The 20,210-nt window shown below is 47.3% G+C and overlaps 1 protein-coding gene across 2 annotated transcripts; it reads right to left on the reverse strand.

The window, feature by feature from the left end:
* Positions 1-1,021: 1,021 nt before the first annotated feature.
* On the reverse strand, positions 1,022-19,854 carry LOC109767877 (uncharacterized). Of its 2 annotated transcripts, XM_020326600.4 has the most exons (7): positions 19,685-19,842; positions 18,772-19,308; positions 17,621-18,289; positions 16,820-16,957; positions 2,137-2,500; positions 1,968-2,042; positions 1,022-1,361 (listed from the first exon to the last, which is right to left on the reverse strand). In XM_020326600.4, exons 1-7 carry the CDS (start codon positions 19,705-19,707, stop codon positions 1,305-1,307), a joined length of 1,863 nt encoding a protein of 620 aa, XP_020182189.1. In that variant the 5' UTR covers positions 19,708-19,842; the 3' UTR covers positions 1,022-1,304. The 2 variants fall into 2 exon arrangements, with proteins under 2 accessions (XP_020182189.1, XP_045085281.1); XM_045229346.2 differs by lacking the exons at positions 1,022-1,361; positions 1,968-2,042; positions 2,137-2,500 and adding an exon at positions 10,974-11,285 and having other exon boundaries at positions 19,685-19,854.
* Positions 19,855-20,210: the final 356 nt, after the last annotated feature.

The raw sequence follows: 20,210 nt of genomic DNA on the forward strand, positions 1-20,210 counted from the left end.
AACGATTTGACAGGAAAGATCAATTTTGTGGGTGATGAGGAGAGGAACTATGAAGTAATTTTCGAGTGGGTAGTTTTAATAGCTGGTGCTAAGTGTGAACACATATTAGTTTAATAGGTGTGAACAGATTTGCAATTACTTATTGCGTTGTAATCTGCAATGTGATGAGAAACAAGGTCAAAATTGATTGATGGCAGAAGGTTGACCACGTGGTTGCTCGCCGTTGAGGCGGCGGCGGCGCGCTCTGCTCACGTCCGTCTGAGCGTTTTGCTCGCCATTGAGGCGTCTGCGGGGCGCTCCGTTCATCCGAGTCGGCTGTTTGCCATGTATCACACACATCTTGTTAAGTTGAAGCGTTTCTGTTGTGTTCCCTAATCGAAAACATATCGTTCAAGTGAACCGTATGCCGTATATCACACACACATTGATCTGGCTAACCGTTTCTGTTGCACTCCTAATAGCAAACAGTTCATCGAAGCGAACTGTATGCCATATATCGCACACACATTGATATGACTGCCCGTTTCTGTTGTTCTGCCTCATCGCAAACAGTTCGAATGGATTAACTGTGTGCCCTGCATCGCACACGCAACTAAAATCTGAAACGTGTTTGATGACTCCGCCATCGCAAATGTTTTGCACCTTTTTTGACGGGTTTTTACATCCCCGTTTGCGATTAATGCATCGCACACAGTTTCGTGAAAGGGTCTCTAATCGTAGTGTCGCGTTAGCAGCATCCTGCTATAGTGTTAATGCCGAGCGGATTAGATCATATTTAGAGAAGGGCCCTTTTCCCAGACTTACACCACTCCCGCATCCACATGTGTAGAGCCACTTGAAACTTAACGAAACTGATATCGACTGGCTAGCACTAGCCCTAGTTAAAGCCGTCGCTAAGTCAACAGAAAATTTACATTGAGTAGGGTAGACATAACATCAAGAGCTCATCCCTTTGTGCTTTTGCCAACGCGAAGCAACAAATAGTTACTGAAAATAGAAACTCGAGAGGCAAAGCAACAAATAGTTCCTGCAAAACATAAACTTGAGATGCATGGTGGCAATTGGTAGCAGAGATGCAACATTCCAAAACCATTATTGGGTAGCACAACATCAACCTCATAAGTTATTTTCCGGGTTTTTTATTTGACTCAAACTCATGGAATGCCCATCCATGATCACTATCTTCAACCTCTCTTTCTCTTGCTACCCCTTTTCCTGACGCTTCTCCTCATCGGTAACGCCAAAATATCCTTTCTCCCGTTGTTGCACCATTGTTGGAGTCGCTCCCGAGCTCCTCTTCGAACTCAGTCGGAGTCGGAGTCCTCGTCATCCGTCGACATGCCTTTCAGGCCGCCCACGCGCTGCAGAATAGCACAAAGCTCAACAAGGTGATCATCCATTTTGGCTACATGCCAAGTCTCTGTCATGCGAACAGAGAGAAACTGAAAGCCAAAAACACTGAAAGCAAAACGTTCAATGGGTTTGGCTGCGATTCTGTCCCCAAGACGGTACTAGGAAAATTAAGTCTCCAAGACAAAGTACTTCCTCCATCCAAATTGTCAGCCCCGCTCGTATCTTAAAACAATTTTCAATATAGATGTCACTTGCAAAATATGTGATATACTATAATAATTGTATTTTCAGATTTGTATTTGAAAGAAGTTTCTAATAATATATTTTTTGTTAAACATATAACTCATATTTTGTAAGTTGAATTTATGATAGAAATTTAACTCAAACTCTAGTGATAAATTTCTAGAACCAAAAACACTGAAGTCGTGTTATAAATCTCTAGAAATCTAATTACAATGCGAAATTTAGAAATAACATACGCAGTTGGATCTAAACAACTAATATAATTATAATCCTAACGAGGTGAATCACAATCAAATATATAATTCATCAAGAATAACAAAATCATGGTGATGAAGTGAAGTGCAAATAGCAGTGGAAAAGCTAGTCAGTACCTTCTCGGACTTCTTTTCCTTGACTTTGTACCTGGTCCTGTTGGCCTGCCAGAGCCACTCCCCTGGGCAGATGTTCTGCACGCACGAACAGATCGTGTCAGTGATACCAAAACGAATCCATGAAACAAAGGCAAAATTAATAAAAAAATCTTTGGGCATGCATGCATACGTTGACTTGCTTCTGGACTATCCCGGGGCGCCTGTGGGGGAACCGCGGCAGCCTGGTGACCGTCATGGCCAGCCAGTCCTCCTCTTTCTCCTCGTGCGTCAGCTGCGTGACGACCCGCGGCACCACCGGCCTCGCCATGGCCGCCTTCTCCTCCTCCTCCTCCTCAACGTGTGGCGGCACCTCCACCATGGGCGCCTTCCCTTTCTGCTCCGCTGTCGCCTTGATCGACTCCTGACGCTGCTGCTTCTTAGGCTCCACTTTGGGCGCTGGCTGCTGCTTCTCCTCCTCCACCGCTGGCTGCTGCTTCTCCTCCTTCGCCCCTGCCTGCTTCTCGCCGGCGGCGGTGTGAGGTTCCTCCGAAGAACTGGTCAACATCAATTTTTGCATTAGTAGAACGATCGATGACACGACCAGAACTCAAAAAAGCTTATCTCTTACGGCAACGTTGCGGCGTTGTTGGGTTGAAACTTGAAAGGGAGGGTCTGGGTGACACGATCAAAACGATCGACCACATGAAATAGAACAACAGAACTAACGCAGGACTATGTATGTTGTACGTAGTAGTATCAATCTATTTTGCGCCGGTGATGTCACCGGTTCGTCCCTTCCTTGCACCGCGTACATGCAAACAATGGGTTAGATAGAAACTATTAATGTGGCATTAGTGCCAGAGTGTACGCGGATGGATATGCAAGCTCACTGGATAGATACTCGATATATAATGCTGGACATTGGCCAGATTATCTATCCTCGGGATAATCTGGTGACGCTTAATGTGACGTTAGTACTCTACTGGTAGTGGAAACAAAACATGATTAAAATAAACTTCGGTTTCTAAAGATGAAAATAGAAGACTACAAAAAGTGTTTAAAAAAATTCGAAACAAACGCAAAAGATTTGCCTCATCTTGTCAATAAAGAAGAAGGTTACTAGAGGTTTAAGGGAGGAGGCCATTACTCCTTCACAAATGGACAAAAAAGGCATACTCTCGTGGCATAATGGAACCCAGGTGCCTTGCACTAGTGGGTGGTTACCCAAAGCATGGCCTCGGCCTTATTGAGCGCGAAGACGATCATCAGCATGTTAGATGGCGCAAATGAATCGTTGATTCAGGATCGCTAGGCCCTAGCCTTGTCGTCTGCTGGTAATTCGCATGGCCCTTTTGAGGCATGGATTGTGCTTGCGGCAAATTTACGCGTTTTGTACGTGTTTTTTTTGGGGGGGGGGGGGGGGGGGCAACGTGGGAACTCTTGACAAGGCTTTGCGCAAGCAGTTAGTGGCCAAATTGGCAATGCTAGATGCCCAGGCTGATCAATGTGTGTTCTTGCCGAACGGGAACATAGATACGCCACCGAGAACAAGGTCCGCGCTATCCTTCACACGGAGGAAGAGTACTCACGTCATAGAGGTGGGGTCAAGTGGATTACCAAAGGGGATGCAAACACACGCTACTTTCATGCATAAGCGAATGGTCGTCGGCGTAAGTGCTCCATCCAGCGTCCGCAATCGGAGCAGGGCGTATCTATAGTTTCTACATTAGCTGGACAGGCTCGGATGAGCCCAAATTGGTTGTGCTGCACTCTAATCTGCGGGTTAACTCGCAGTGCATTTCGCATGAGGAAAATGCTAGATTATGTGCTCCTTCCTGGCTCAAGAGATCGACGCGGAGCTTCTCTCCATGGAACTGGATAGGGTGTCCGGTCTAGACGGTTGGTCGGTTGCCTTCTTTCACATGTTCTTGAATTTTCTGAAGGGCCCTTTGCTTGTCATCTGCACTGGTTTCACGGTTGGTATGCTTGACATATCTAGGTTAAAATTTGGCGTGCTTCCGTTAATTTTGAAGTCAAGGGGGCTGATAAAACATTTGCCAATTTCGCCCGATAGCGCTGATCAACGTTCCTTTTAAAATCCGTTGTAAAAAGCCTATGCCTCACGTCCCTCTCCGATGGCCCATCGTGTCATAAATTGATGTCGATCCGCGTTTGTCAAAGACTGTTACATCCTTGAAGGGTCAGTGGCGTTGCATGAGAAAATGCACGGAGTTAAGAGATGTAGACAATAGGCTACCCTACTTAAGTTAGATATCAAAAAAAGCTTATGATTGTGTCAGCTGGGTATTTCTCCACGAGGTTTTTCTTCACAGTGGTTTTGAGGCTAGGTGGGTTCAACAAGCGTGGGTTGATACAAGGCAATCCCTCTACCGCTTGCTCTTTAACTTCGTTGTTGAGGCACTCTCGGCAATGCTCGATAGGGATCAAGCTACTGGGCATATGAAGGGGGTGGCCCACCTTATCCCTAGGGGATGTGCAATTGCAATACATAGATGACACAATGATGTTGTTCGAACCGGACCAGCTTAGTATTGCCTCGGTAAAACTAATCCTTCTATGTTTTGAGGCAATGTCGGGGATGAAGGTTAATTTCCATAAGTCCAAGGGGATGGATCACTTGGAGGAATATCAGGTTCCAAGTTAGGACACTTCCCAATCTCGTACTTAGGGGTTCCCAATTAATAACACGAACATTACAATCTCTGATGGCGAGGCGTTGTGTTGCTCGGTAGCTAAGTGGGTTTGCCCGTGGCATGCAAGGTCATGTCTTCGGGCGCCAGGCTGATCTTAACAAATTTGAGCATCTCCTATCTTACCATATCCACGACGGGCTTGTTCCTTCTAGCTGACGGGGCTCGCGCCAAACTGGACATGTCGCGCTCCAAGTTCTTTTGGGAAGGAGGTGGAGCCAAGAGGAAATACCATGAGGTTAAGTGAGCGACAGTTTACCGTCCAAAAAAGTCAGGAGGCTTGGGCATAATAAATCTCAAACTTATGAACATTTTCCTTTTATCCAAGTGGGTTTGGAAGCTCTCCCAAAATGCTAGTGAGCTTTGGGTAAGCTTTTCAAGGCAAAGTATTTCCCGGACTGCTCTTTTGTTTTGAATCTAAGGCTTGTGGCTACCCATTTTGGAATGCCGGCTTTCACTTTGGGGGCAAAGTTTTCGACTGGGAATGGCAAGCCCATCCGTATTTTTGTTTGACTATTGGCTGGATTTCCAGCTGCTTTGGATGGAATTATGTGCTCTGTACTCCATAATAGTGGAGCCGGATATCTCGGTAGCCGAGGCATTTCTCTTCTCCCCCTAGTTGTAGCATTTCATCATGAGCTAACCACTATTGAGAATGCTAGTCGGAACTCTCTTTGGGATAGGCTCCAATACATGCTCATGTCCAGTGGTGAGGACGTGGTTACGAGACACGATTACTAGCTCTAGCCAGTTCTCGGTAAAATCACTCTATGCACAACTATCTAAAACTTCTTCACTTTTTGTCATGTGCCATATTTGGAAGGCCACTACGGCTCAAAGTTAAAATATTCTTGTGGCAAATGTTTAGAAACCACCTGCCGACGTCTAACAATATAGTTAAGCGCAATGACCGTTTGGACGCCCATTGTGCTTTGTGTGTGGTGTGGAAGGACGCCAACCACGTCTTCTTTAGATATCATTTTTCGCGCTTTCTGTGGAGTGCAGTTCGTGAAGCTTCGGAGCTGCATTGGGATCTAGCCTCTAGTGCAGAGTTGATCTTGCTATTGAACTCGTTACGTGGCGTGTCCAAACACGTAATGTGGCCATATGTAGAGCCACTGTTATGGGCCATTCGGCAAAACGACAACAAAATTACGATTGAGGTTGCCCTCCCTCTCCCCGCTGACCGCTTTTTCCAGTGCAATGTTTACCTGCAGCAGTGGATGCTGCTTGGGAAGCGAAGCGACGTTGATAGCATAGTGTTGGCGATCAACAAGCTATGACGGGTCTACTCGATAGCTCATTCATCTCCGCCGGTGTGTTAGGGTCATGGCATCCTTTTGGATCCTCCCCGAGCCTGCGGGCTCTGCCTTGGTTTGATGCCCTAGTGATTTATGTCGTACTCGGGAAACCAAGTTTCCTCTATGTGGTGTGACTTGTTTGTATATTGTCGGTGTGTAGGCTTTATTAAGTTTATGCCAGACACTTTTGTTATCTTCATTCGACCTCGCATTCCTCTCATTCCAAAGTTCCCACACAACGAGCATGATGGTGGAGGCTATCTCTTTCCTACTTTGGCCACGACCGAGAGTACCGTGGTAGTCCACCCCATTGAGCGATGTTCAACTCCAAGGAGGCAAGCCATGCCTTTAAAACCTTGAAAACACAGATGGAGGGTTTGCACTTGAACAAAATGTGTGTAGCGGACTCAAGCTTCCTCCTAAAAAGTTGACTGAAGCTAGTTTGGACATCCTCTCCTCTCTAGACTCGGTAGTCGAAAATCATATTCTTGATGGCAAGTCATGCAAAAAACTTGCACTTGGGGGCACCCACTTATGAAATGTTGCATGCTTAATCAAAATGGTGATGGACCCCTCAGCGGAAGCAGCAGAGTAGATGCCATTTGCCGCAAGCTTCCAAACGATGTTATTGGCGGTCTCTTGCTGAAGATGAACATGATCAAGCATAGCCCAAAGAGCGCAAACTTGATTGATGTGATAAATTATGAGTCCCGTGGACATGTCAATTCTCCTCAGCCAACCATTGTCGTGGAGAGTGTGATGAGGACCGAACCTCGAGGCAAGATCTGGTCTATCATCACAACCCTATCTTTCACGGCCGTCCACCTTCAGTGCAGTAGCCTCTTGCCCCGCACGTGGTGTACACGAAGTAGAGGGTTTGAACCTTGCGGTTGAACACAATATAACCAATCTAGAAGATGGAAACTCATGCACAAGACAATTTTTATGCAGAAATCACAATATACAGGTCTTCAAAGATTCCTCCAAAACATAGGATTTTCAGACAGCTTCCCTCAAAACTCGATATGGGTATTTTTCTGCAATATATGTCTATTTACTCAAAATAACTTGTTTAGTTACATGGCACACAACATAGGCTTTAATACATGACCCAACTAACTTAGCTTGGAAAGAAAGTTGATTGCCCAACTAAATCTCATGTACATGCTCAAGAATTGCCTAAAATCTATCAACTATTAGATTTCTTAGTTTATAGGTTAGCAAGACAAGCTTTACAACCCAAATCAAACACCTTAGATTTCTATCGTAAATAAATACGACTTCTTTTAAATTGGTGCGTCACAGTGATGTTGTTCAAACCGGACCAGCTTAGTATTGCCTCGGTAAAACCAATCCTTCTATGTTTTGAGGCAATGTCGGGGATGAAGGTTAATTTCCATAAGTCCAAGGGCATGGATCACTAGGAGGAATATCAGGTTCCAAGTTAGGAGACTTCCCAATTTCGTACTTAGGGTTCCCAATTAATAACAAGAACCTTAAAATCTCTGATGGCAAGGCGTTGTGTTGTTCGGTAGCTAAGAGGGTTTGCCCGTGGCATGCAAGGTCATGTCTTCGGGCGCCAGCCTGATCTTAACAAATTTGAGCATCTCCTATCTTACCATATCCATGATGGGCTTGTTCCTTCTAGATGATGGGGCTCACGCCAAACTGGACATGTCACGCTCCAAGTTCTTTTGGGAAGGAGCTGGAGCCAAGAGGAAATACCATGAGGTTAAGTGAGTGACAGTTTACCGTCCAAAAAATTCAGGAGGCTTTGGCATAATTAATTTGAAACTTATGAGCATTCCATTTTATATAAGTGGGTTTGGAAGCTCTCCCAATATGCTTTTTCCAAGCAAAGTATTTCCCGGACTGCTCTTTTGTTTTGAATCTAAGGTTTGTGGCTGCCCATTTTGGAATGGGCTTTCAATTTGGAGGCAAAGTTTTCGACTGGGAATGGCAAGCCCATCCGTATTTTTGTTTGACTATTGGCTGGATTTGCAGCCGCTTTGGATGGAATTATGTGCTATGTACTCCATAACAATGGAGCCGGATATCTCGGTAGCCGAGGCATTTCTCTTCTCCCCCTAGTTGTAGCCTTTCATCGTGAGCTAACCACTATTGAGAATTCTAGTCGGAACTCTCTTTGGGATAGGCTCCAATACATGCTCATGTCCAGTGGTGAGTACGTGGTTACGAGGCACCTTACAAGCTCTAGCCAGTTCTCGGTAAAATCGCTCTATGCACAACTATCTAAAACTTCTTCACTTTTTGTCATGTGCCATATTTGGAAGGCCACTACCGCTCAAAGTTAAAATATTCTTATGGCAAATGTTTAGAAACCACCTGCTGACGTCTAACAATATAGTTAAGCGCAATGACCGTTTGGACGCCCATTGTGCTTTGTGTGTGGTGTGGAAGGACGCCAACCACGTCTTCTTCAGATATCCTTTTCGCGCTTTCTGTGGAGTGCAGTCCGTGAAGCTTCGGGGCTGCATTGGGATCTAGCCTCTGGTGCGGAGTTGATCTTGCTATTGAACTCGTTACCTGGCGTGTCCAAATGCGTAATGTGGCCATATGTAGAGCCACTGTTATGGGCCATTCGGCAAAACGACAATAAAATTATGATTGAGGTTGCCCTCCCTCACCCCGCTGACCACTTTTTCCAGTGCAATGTTTACCTACAGCAGTGGATGCTGCTTGGGAAGCGAAGCGATGTTGATAGCATAGTGTTGGCGATCAACAAGCTATGACGGGTGTACTCGATGGCTCGTTCATCTCCGCCGGTGTGTTAGGGTCATGGCATCCTTTTGGATCCTCCCCGAGCCTGCGGGCTCTGCCTTGGTTTGATGCCCTAGTGATTTATCTCATACCCAGGAAACCACGTTTCCTCTATGTAATGTGACTTGTTTGTATATTCCGGTGTGTAGGCTTTATTAAGTTTAAGCCGGACACTTTTTTTATCTTCATTCTAAAAAGAACCTCGCATTCCTCTCGTTCCAAAGTCCCCCCCCCCACAATGAGCATGATGGTGGAGGCTATCTCTTTCCTACTTTGGCCACGACCGAGAGTACCGTGGTAGTCCACCCCATTGAGCGATGTTCAACTCCAAGGAGGCAATCTATGCCTTTAAAACCTCGAAAACACAGATGGAGAGTTTGCACTTGAACAAAATGTGTGGCGCGGACTCAAGCTTCCTCCTAAAAAGTTGACTCAGGCCACGGTTTGGACATGCTCTCCTCTCTAGACTCGGTGGTCGAAAATCATATTCTTGATGACAAGTCATGCAAAAAACTTGCACTTGGGGGCACCCACTTATAAAACATTGCATGCTTAATCAAAATGGTGATGGACCCCTTAGCGGAAGCAGCGGAGTAGATGCCATTTGCCGCAAGCTTCCAAACGATGTTACTGGCGGTCTCTTGCTGAAGACGAACATGATCAAGCATAGCCCAAAGAGCGCAAACTTGATCGATGTGATAAATTATGAGTCCCGTGGACATGTCAATTCTCCTCAGCCAAGCATTGTTGTGGAGAGTGTGATGAGGAACGAACCTCGAGGCAAGATCTGATCTATCATCACAACCCTATCTTTCATGGCCGTCCACCTTCGGTGCAGTAGCCTCTTGCCCCGCACGTGGTGTACACGAAGTAGAGGGTTTGAACCTTGCGGTTGAACACAATATAACCAATCTAGAAGATGGAAACTCATGCGCAAGACAATTTCTATGCAGAAATCACAATATACATGTCTTCAAAGATTCCTCCAAAACATAGGATTTTCAGACAGCTTCCCTCAAAACTCAATATGGGTATTTTTCTGCAATATATGTCTATTTCCTCAAAATAACTTGTTGTTACATGGCACACAAGATAAGCTTTAATACATGACCCAACTAACTTAGCTTGGAAAGAAAGTTGATTGCCCAACTAAATCTCCTGTACATGCTCAAAAATTACCTAAAATCTACCAACTATTAGATTTCTTAGTTTATAGGTTAGCAAGATAATCTTTACAACCCAAATCAAACACCTTAGGTTTCTATCGTAAATAAATACGACTTCTTTTAAATTGGTGCGTCATTGTGGTATACTGTGCATGGTAGACCCCAACTGCAAGTCTTCCAACACAATATATTCCATGCATGTGAACCTCTCAGCCAAATCTCTCCTTGATGTGAACGAATAAAAATAGCAAGTTCATGCACCTTTCTCTTTATACCGCGGCCCTTAAATAATCCAACCATCTCTTCTTCAAAGTAGGAAGCCAATCTCTTTGTTTTTGTCATACACCTTTCACTTTCTACCATGTCACGTAAATAATTCGACCATCTCTTCTTCAAAGTAGGAAACTAATCTCTATTTTTTCATCTCCAACTCTTAAATTATAACTAAGTTGTTGGTTTCCTTTTACTCATATGATTGATACGGTGGCTCTGAAATGACAAAATAGAAGCATGGACTTCTCTTCTCCTCAGCTCGCCCACATGCATCGATACCTGGTTTCTTCTTGCTCCCAATTGAAGTTATTTTTGTCCAGTCCGGGACAAATACATTATTTCTCATGTCCAACCCATGCAAAGTAGATGCATGGATTACGACTTATGTACAATGTGTGCATTGGCGCTTTATCATCACAGACTGGAATAACACTAAGAAAATCATGAACATGTATGGTCGTATCATCCTCTAGACCTTGAGACGAAACTGACCTCGGTTTTGAGTAAGTCCCTTCAGAGATATTTAATTTGTAGATTGATCAGAGACCATAGAATTTCAATAGCTTTGACCTTCTTCTTTTCTGCTTCTTTGTGATCTTTTATCTTCTCAAGGTGTTCTTTCCTCCAAGCAATAAAAGGCTCATCCTGCACGTGCACGAAGCCATATTTCTGACCCTCATTAATGTGATATGTGTTGGCGTGACTATTATATTTAGCACGGTGTTCCTTGTACCATGTATCTCCCAACAACAAGTGACATGAAACCATCTATACAGGGAACATGTGGAACATGACTTCTCAAAAGGATTTTTTCAACAAAAGCGATACCTTTGTTCAACAAGTATGGTTGAGACCCTCGGCCTCTGCATCATTGTGATGCACAAAACCATATATTAATTGTCAAGCGGAGTACTGAACAAATGCATCTCAGGCCGAAACATTACAGGTTGTGAAAAAACACCTAGGACTAAATCAACTTCTTCCGCAACAACGCCTTCAAGAAGGGATAAACGTCCTCGCTTGTCATAGCCACATCCTATCAAAGATGGACCAGACATGATTTGCATCATGGTTGCCGTGACCAGCACCACAACAAGTAGAGAACACCTTCAACAAGGTAACAACGCAAGTTCGTCACTTGTAAGCATGATTAATAAAGACCAGTACAAAATAATTCACCATAGATATGAAGGAGTGTTTCAGTTAGCATCTTCATCATGTATGAGGGGATATTAACATCCATTAGTACTCCATGTGAATAAGGTTAATCCACCTAAAGTCAGCGAAGCATTCATCACCATTCTTCTTTGGGAGGATCACAATGTTGGCCGAATTAAGCCGCTTAATGTGCTCAATAATGAGTCTGGAAAAATTATTGATCATAGCCATGATGCCATGCTTAATTGTAGCACAACAAGCCTTGGAAAAAGCCCAGACAAAGCGATCTGGAGATCGAGACTTATCCTTAGGCATCTGTGCAATGACGTCAATCATTTCCTTCTCTGTGAAAGGGTCTCCGATGCCAGAGAGGTCGCAGAGAAATATAGAATTTCCCAATTAAAGGCTCATTGACACCCCTGTGCTTTATGCGACATGGTGAAGAAATGGTCTTGCACCACCCTTGCTTTATCATTGTCGAAAGTAAGCTAGCCGGCTCCCTGCCGAATCTTGTCGATGAAGTTATTGTGCCTTCAAGCATAGATGCAGAGGTAATTTGTTTGTATTTGCATCACCCTCCTTAAGGTTTGAAATGATCTTTCCAGACTCGTTAGATCGACGACCCTCCACTTTATCCTTTATCTCAAATCACTCTCCTCTAGTGAAATCGGTAGGGAATCTATGTCTGTATAGAATCTAAGGATGACCTCAAGTGCCATGTACTACCGAATCTTAAGGTAGAGAAAACGACATTGCTCCATCACCGAAGATGGATGTTTGTGCAATTTAATTTGTCAAAGAGCACCCTACACTACTCCTTGTGTGGCGAGGACTTCCCCCAAGCCTCCACAACAAAATTCCAAAAATGGGAAGCTTGACCCAAAAGTTCTCGAACTTGAATGCACGCAGCTACTTCAGACCATGGTCACTAGCAAGAAACAAGGGAAGATGATCCGATAGGGCGGACGAGGGGGCAGCGAGCACATGATTTTCAAAATGAAGATCCCAATAGGTGTTGCGGAAATAGCTATCCGGCTTGCATAGGGTCGGATCCGGCCGCTCATTACACCAAGTGAACTTCCTATTCTGCAGGTGGATCTCTTTAATCTCGCATGGATCAAGAGTACCGCATAAGCGAGTGACGTGTCGAATATTAGTGTGCCTCCTTTGCATCGTGCTCTATAAATTTGGTTAAATTCACTTGTGACTAACCACATGACACCAAGACAAAGTTTGTGGATGAGGAGCTCTACAAAAGAACCATCTTTCCGAAGATAGGTCATGGGTCCATAGGCCGTAGTCAGCTTGATCTCGATCATAGCTGATAGATGGAACACCTCGCTGGTGATGCCAGAAGCATCGAGCATGTCGTTGTTCTAGAAAAGCAAAATACCACCCCTAGTACCAAGGGCCGGTGTGACTGGAAAGTTCCTCAGCCTGACGTCACCAAAATAAATGATAGTAGCAGCGTCAGTCGTTCCCAACTTGGGTTCTTGAATGTGCACGAGTTTATGAGAGGATGTCACAATCATCTCAAGGAAAATTGATATTCTATCATGATAGTTTAGCCCCATGACATTACAACTAATGATGCTAAGGGTTTGTTCTAACATTGGTAAGAAAGGGTAATCAAGCAGAGCACACAAAGGAACACTTGCACTTTAAGAAACAATGGACTACAAACAAGTTCGGACCATCTCTAACCACAACATTATGCTACAAAGAGGAACAACAAGGTTAAGGAGAATGCCCTCCCCTAAAGACATACAACAAAAGGCTTGCTAGCATCTGGGACTAAAAGAACTCAAGCAACAACTTGTACACAAAGTTAGACCACAATTGTGGTTTTGAACGATTCCTGTATTTACTAGTCGAAGCTCTCCTCGTCCCCATGCAGGATCAGAACATCCTCCATCGTGGTAGCCAGGTCGCAGTCCTGCCTAAAGAGCGCATGGAGCGCGCTGACAGTGACCGACGAAAGCTTCCCTTCAAGCAGTTTATCTAACTTGGAGATAGAAGCTGAGTAACATCCTCGCCCTCGACGATAATCTCCATATGCCAGTACGGGATCTTCTTGGCAATCACGCCACTAGGGTGGACCTGATCTTGGACTGGAGGCAAGCATTGTTTCAAATAAGTGACACCACGTCGTGCTGCAAAGTCGATGCCTCGGCCTATAGCAATGAAGAGTGTGAAGTAGCGAGGGTAGTGTCGGATGACGAACAACGTGGCCGATGGGGTCTCAACATTGTGGGGTATAGGGGCTGGGTTCCCATGCTCGTGCATGAGATCCGACAATGACTCAACCATCAGTGGCGATGCAGAGGCCACTAGTGGCGGCGGTGTTCCCAGGACCGGATTAGGTGCAGTAGGGTCATGCATATGTGTGAGTGGTAAGCGCATAATAGCTTCCCACATGGTGGCGTACCATGCGCCACATAAGAGCTCGTGGCATCAAAGAAGTAGGCCCACCGTTGGTGAAGCATTGAGAGTGTCGTGCAGTAGCTGAGTGAAACCAGCCCCCACCATGGCCTAGGATGCACCCTTTGTCCATAGGGCGTGGGAGGCAGGGCCAAGACAGTCTTGCCCGCTAAGTTGTGCAGGCACGCGAGGGAGGGTTGTGGACGGTTGTCCTAGAAGCCGACGCATGGCCATCACGGGATGAGTGATGTGCTAGACAAGCACCGCGCCATGATGCTACACTGCAGCTCCCCGCTGCCAGTGAGGTCCGCCAGTCGCAGCACCACATGGTGCACTGCAGCTCCGCCACACTGCCAATGAAGACCGTCCCAACACAATGAACGTTGCACTGGAGCAACCACACCCCCTCGCCTGCGAGGTCCACCGGTCATAGCACCATTTGTTGCATTCCAGCTCCGCCATGCCACCGATGAGACGGCTACAACACCTCTCCGCCGGTCGCAGCACCGCGTGTTGCATTGCAGCTCCGCCGTCCCCGACAAGATCTGCAAGGGCGCGACACCGTGCGCGCTGCACCCTGCACGGAAGCATCCCTATAGGCCGGAGAGAACTGCAGCCCCCCCCCCCCCCCCCCCCCTCACCTGCAGCGCCGGCAGCGCTGTACCAACGTGCTCTGCAACATCGACCACAACAGCGGCCTACAGCGCCAATGATTCTCGGCATCACAGACCACAACGACGGAAGACACATATGCTGCAAGACGACGCAGGTGCAGCGGGTCGACGGCTGCTGGGCTGCCGCACCCCGCTTGCGGCTGCTCTGGCGAGATCCATGGCGAAAGGTCGGAGAGGGATGCGGAGAAGAAGTGAAAAAATGGGGATCTCGCTCGTGTGTGGAAGAATGAGTGGATCTGAACACCATCCTGACTTTCACTTCTCGGGAGCTGTTTCCATTGTGGAGGGCGCCCCGCTGGAAGAAACTCGCGGTCTAGCTTTTCTTAACCAGGGGCTCAAGGCACACATCAATATTTGGAAGGAGAGACTGACCATGGATGAAAGCATCGGTGTGGCATAGTAGAATGGGCTCCTGTAGTTCTGCATGGATGGTGAGTCACATAGAGTAGAGATGGAAAAGGTGTCAGGTGGTGAGGACTGAGAAGGAGACTTGTTTTGCCAAGCTTTTACGTAGAGAACCATGGTGGGACGCGAAAGAGGACACACGACAGAGAGCGGCGGTGGTTGTGGTCACGATGTGGCTGAGCTTGCGAGACAGATGCGGTGGACGAGGGTGGTGGCTAAGAGAGAGAGAGATTTATCCCGACGTGAGGAGGTGATGATTTTCAACCCAGGAATCTGGAGTGGATCCGGGACGAGCCCAGCGGGGTGATGGATGGATAAATTTCTTAAGTTTTCATTTGTTGCCGGATATACTATACTATGATCCTTAATGTGTTCTGTGGCATTGGTATTGCTAGCATATTATGGAAACGAAACATGTTGTAAATGGAAAGGTTACAGAAGGCGTACTCTCTCCGTTTTTATTTAGTCTGCCTATTAGGTTTAATCAAAGTCAAATTTTGTAAACTTTGATAAAATTTATAAACAAAATTATTAACATATACAATAACAAATCAATATCATCAAATTTATTATTGATTGTAATTTCACATCATATAGATTTGTTATATAAATGTTTGTAGTTTTTTTTATAAAATTGATCAAATTTTACCAAGTTTGACTTCAGTCAATTCTAATATGCAGAGTAAATAATAACAGAAAGAGCATAAATGAGAAAATAAATGCACCACAGTCCCATATGGAGCACCATCGGAATGATCCCCTATGCCGACGGCCTTAGGCCCGAACCTCGAGGGGGCGTGATAGCCCACAGCACGCCACTAACTAGATCGGACGAAGCCTGAATGAACCCATAATAACACAAACAAAGGAGACCAGAGCTGCTGCGGAACGGACTCACGGTGGGAGCTGAGCTGCACCGGAGGCAGATCAAAGGCGGAGTATTTTGTGCTGCCTGTGGGAGAGAGAGGAATCTATTTTTCACCGCTTTTGGGGCAGTCCACACTCGAAACAGTTCTGGAAAGTGCTCCGACAGGAGAAGGCTGCGCCGGTAGCCACACCGCCGGAGTTTAATGGTTCCCACAGCGCCGTTTCACAGTGGCTGCAGGAGTGGTTCGCCGGTGCTAGTGACGCTGAACGTGAGACAATGGTGCAGGCTGTGGCTTGCTCGGAATTAGGCACGCGATGGGAAGAGAATTGCGGACGCGAAAGCTGTGGCGGAGCGGGTTCATGATCATATTAGGGAGTGGACGACTGAGGTTCACCAAAGAACAGCCAGGACCATGGAGCCAAAACAGGTGGACAGATGGAAGCCACCCTAAAACTGCAGGTTTACGGCGGAGGACGGAGTGGTCTTGCGAGACCATGGTGGATGCTCGTTCCTCCCAAGCACTTCCGACCCGGAGATGCTTGAGGTTTTGGCAAGCAGGCAAGCAGGCAAACTGGCGATGCAGCAGAACGTAGAGAGGATCCATCTTGAGCTGGACAGCAAGGGAGTGGCGGCGATGATCAATGGTAAGGGCAAGAAACCTGTCGGCTGTAGGTCCGTTGGTGGCGGAGATCAACCAGCTACTACAGACTCAGCAAGAGTTTAAGGTGAGCTGAGTGCGTAGATCGGCTAATGAAGGAGCGCATAGGTTAGCAAAGGAAGGGGTTAGCATTCGTATGAATAAAAATGGCTTGAGGTGCTGCAGGCTGTTGCAGATGAGATTCCTGACTTTGTTTGATTTCCTTTGATTGAATAAATTCTTTACCCCTAAAAAAACGAGACCAGAGCGGACCTGAACCCATAATAATAGAAGAAAAAAAAGACCAGGCCGGCCCTAACCGGATCCCATGGACCCGTGAATCAAACCCGACCGAGACGACACAACACAAACAAATGAAGAATAGACGCGACGCTGTCGTCGACGACCCATGGGCGCTGCCTGCGTATATAGAGAATGTCGAGTACAGTATGCTTAGTGGGCGGGGAGGAGTGCGTACCTGTGGTGCGAGAGGGTGGCAGCATGAGGAGAGACGGTCGAGAAGATGGGACCAAGGGCGCTCGGCGGCGGCATCACCTTCTCCTCCTTCAACGTTGGCTGTTGCTCGCCAACGGTGTTGTGAAGCTCCGCCGCAGAGCTGCTCATCATTGTCATCATCTTAGCAACAAATAGTATGACGCAACAAGTAAGACACGACCAACTAGAAAAAGGTTTGTCTTTGGTCAATCGAACGATTACAGCACACTGGTTGGGTTGAAAGGACTATCAACTGAACATAGTCTATGTATGTATGTAGACGCCCAGCCAGTACATAAATAAGATGGTTACGAGGATCATATTTGTGTGTATGTATCTATCTCTCTTGAGTAGAGTATATATAGTAATTAAGCAGTGGTGTCACCGGTTCATCCGTCCAGCACCGCGTACACACAAACAATGGTAACTATTAATGGCATTGGTGTGAATGGGTCACTAATGCTTTTTTTCGTTGCGAGATACCCCTATGATGGGTTGATGATTTAATGTGATGGATTCAGTGCTACTAGCATGAAAACTAAACATGCTCAATGTGCTGGATGAGTCCAAAAAATGTAATTGAGTGACACACACACACACACTCTCTCCACCTCTTACATGCGGGCCCCATTTAATGTGCTCGATGAGTCAAAAAAAATTATCTGAGTGAAGTTGTAAAGGAAGATACAACTGCATGCGACACAAACCAGTAGGGAACTGCGACAAACATGCCAGTAATGATGATGAGTATGGACAATATAGCGAGGCGGAGGGATTTGTGTACCTGCGGAGAGAGAGGGTGAGAGCGGGAGGAGGGAGTGACAGGTAGGTGATGAGGTTGGGCTCGCAGGCGCCCGATGACACCATCGGCTTCACATGCGCCTTGGCGGGCGTCAACTCCGGTTTAGGCGCGGGAGTGCGTGCAGGCGCCTCCCGGCGGCTACGCGGGCGCTTCCTTTGGCCCCACTGAAGCGGCACATGGGCATTCGGTGAGGCGATGGTGTTGCCGCCACCGCCAGTGACGTTGGATCCCTGGGAGGTGTGCATGGCGTTGTTCAAGAGATGGTGGCTCACAGGGGCAATTGGTGAGTACGCCGGTTGGGGCGGGTACGGAGCGTGACCCCACAATTTGTGTTGCTCAAGTGAGGTGCGGACGATGTCGCTGCTAAGGCCGCCACCGACGTTGGGTCCTTGGTATGTGTGCATGCCGATGTTGTAGATATGGTGGCTTACGAGGGCAGCGGATGAGGATGCCGGGCGCCCTCGTGTCATGTGGTTCTCCAGCGTGGTGCGGCCGAAGTACGGCGTGAGGCATGAGGTGTCAGCGACGACGAGTGGGGTGCGCTCGAGCTTGCTCTGTGTGGGGTCCGGCGTTGGTGACACTGGCCTAAGGATCATGCTGCCACCACCGCCATCAGCGAGAGGGAGGGAATCCGAGTTGATTCCCGGGTACCTGCACAGAAAACAAAATCAAACAAACGTTCGAGAGACGATGTTAGCGAGCTATATTTGGATTGCAACAAAACCAAGTCGAACTTTTGGATATAACATGAAATGAACATAAAAAAACTACTTTCCCTCTTTGTGGGTTACTAGCAACCGAACAATATATTTGTAAGTGTCTAGAGCCTGCATGCCCAGTAGGAGTAGATGGCTGTGAACATCATATATGTATGTGTACATGGATCTATCTATCCTGAGTAGGCACCAACAAGGACAACGAAAACTATTAATGTCACTGTTTAATGTGATGCATTGATGATTAATGTGATGGATGCCAGTGCTTAGCATGGAAACAAAACATGGTGCTGGATGAGTCCAAAAAAGTGCAATAGAGTGATGCTGTAAAGAAAGATAGAACTGCATGCAACACGAGCCAGATAGAACTGCGACAAAACAGATAGTATAGCCCAAGGGGAGGGGCGTGCGTCGTACCCGTGGAGCCAGAGGGTGCCGGCGCGAGGAGGAGGCGATGGGGATGCGCTGAGGTTGGGACCGCGGGCGCCCGGCGGCGCCATAGCCGCTCGCGCCTTCGCCTTCGCCGCCCTGCGGCTCCTGTAGTTGAGGGATTTCTGACGGCGCACCTCGGCGCGCGTCAGCTCGGGTTCGGGCACCGGCGTCTCGCGACGGCTGCGCGACCGCTTCCCGTGGCCCCACCACTGGAGCGGCAAGGGACAGTCCGACAAGGCGATGCCGCCGCCACCGCCGCCGCCGAGGTCGGGTCCCTGGGAGTGGGACGTGTCCATGGCGACGTTGTAGCGATAGTGGCTCAGGAGGGCAGCGGATGAGGACGCCGGACGATTCTCGAGCGAGGTGCGGGGGAAGTAAGGCGCGAGGCGTGAGGTGTCGACGACGACGTCCGGAGCGCGCTCGTCCTTGCTCGGTTTGGGGGCCGGCGCCGGCGCCGCTGGGTTCCTGCTCGCGCCGCTGACTCCGCCATCAGCGAGGGAATCCGGGTTGATTCTCTGGGACCTGCACACGAAACAACACCAAATGAACCATTGAACATTTGGATGCAGCAGGAAACGAAGAGCAAACAAAACTTGTTCCCCGAGCAAGGAAACGCGAGGCCAGGATTTGTAAACCAAAATCAGTACAAGAAAAAATAAAACGTGTTTACAAACTGCAAAACTGAAGTGCGGACCCCGAGCATTCGAAGATCTGGAAATCCGCACAAAAGAGCACAAACAGAAACAGTCGGGCGAAAGAAAGAATCCGGACTCGATCAGAAGAAAGAAAACATAAACCCGGACCCGATCTCTCCGCAGGAAGGAACGAACAACCCAGAACACGGCACCGGAAGGAAGAACCCCAAGAGCTAGCAAAATCGCGGCGGCAAGAGGGCTACCTCATCATGTGATTGACGTCCATTTCGGCGGGGCTGGGTTTGGAGGGGCGTCGGGAGCAGCGTCTCAGCCCCCTCCTTGTCTCCTTGGCTGCCGTTTCACTCTCCCCTCCCACTCTCTGCCTTGTCCTCGTGCTCTCTAGCCTCCACAGGTATGTGATTAACGGAATGCTGCTAGCTAGGGCCTCGGCTAATCCACACCCACAATTGTCCCCGTGCGCGAAGCTTCCCCTGAGGCGTGAGCGTGACGATCCCCGCGCTCACGTGACCCATCAACACCTGACGTCGCACTGGGTGGATAAGCGCCGTTGGTTTTAGACTAATTAATGCATGCTTATCTATCTATATACCAGCAAAAAACAAATGCTTACCTATCTATACATGTGCTTCCAACCAAAGTGGCAACCATGCATGTAATAGCATCTCTAATATTGGTAGCCATTAAGATTGATTTTTATGCTAAAAGTACCATCGTTCTTACTACATCCAAAATGGATATATATGCCTTTCACTTCTGTATAGGTTCGAA

Source organism: Aegilops tauschii, chromosome 1 (genome assembly GCF_002575655.3).
Source record: "Aegilops tauschii subsp. strangulata cultivar AL8/78 chromosome 1, Aet v6.0, whole genome shotgun sequence".
NCBI lineage: Eukaryota > Viridiplantae > Streptophyta > Magnoliopsida > Poales > Poaceae > Aegilops > Aegilops tauschii.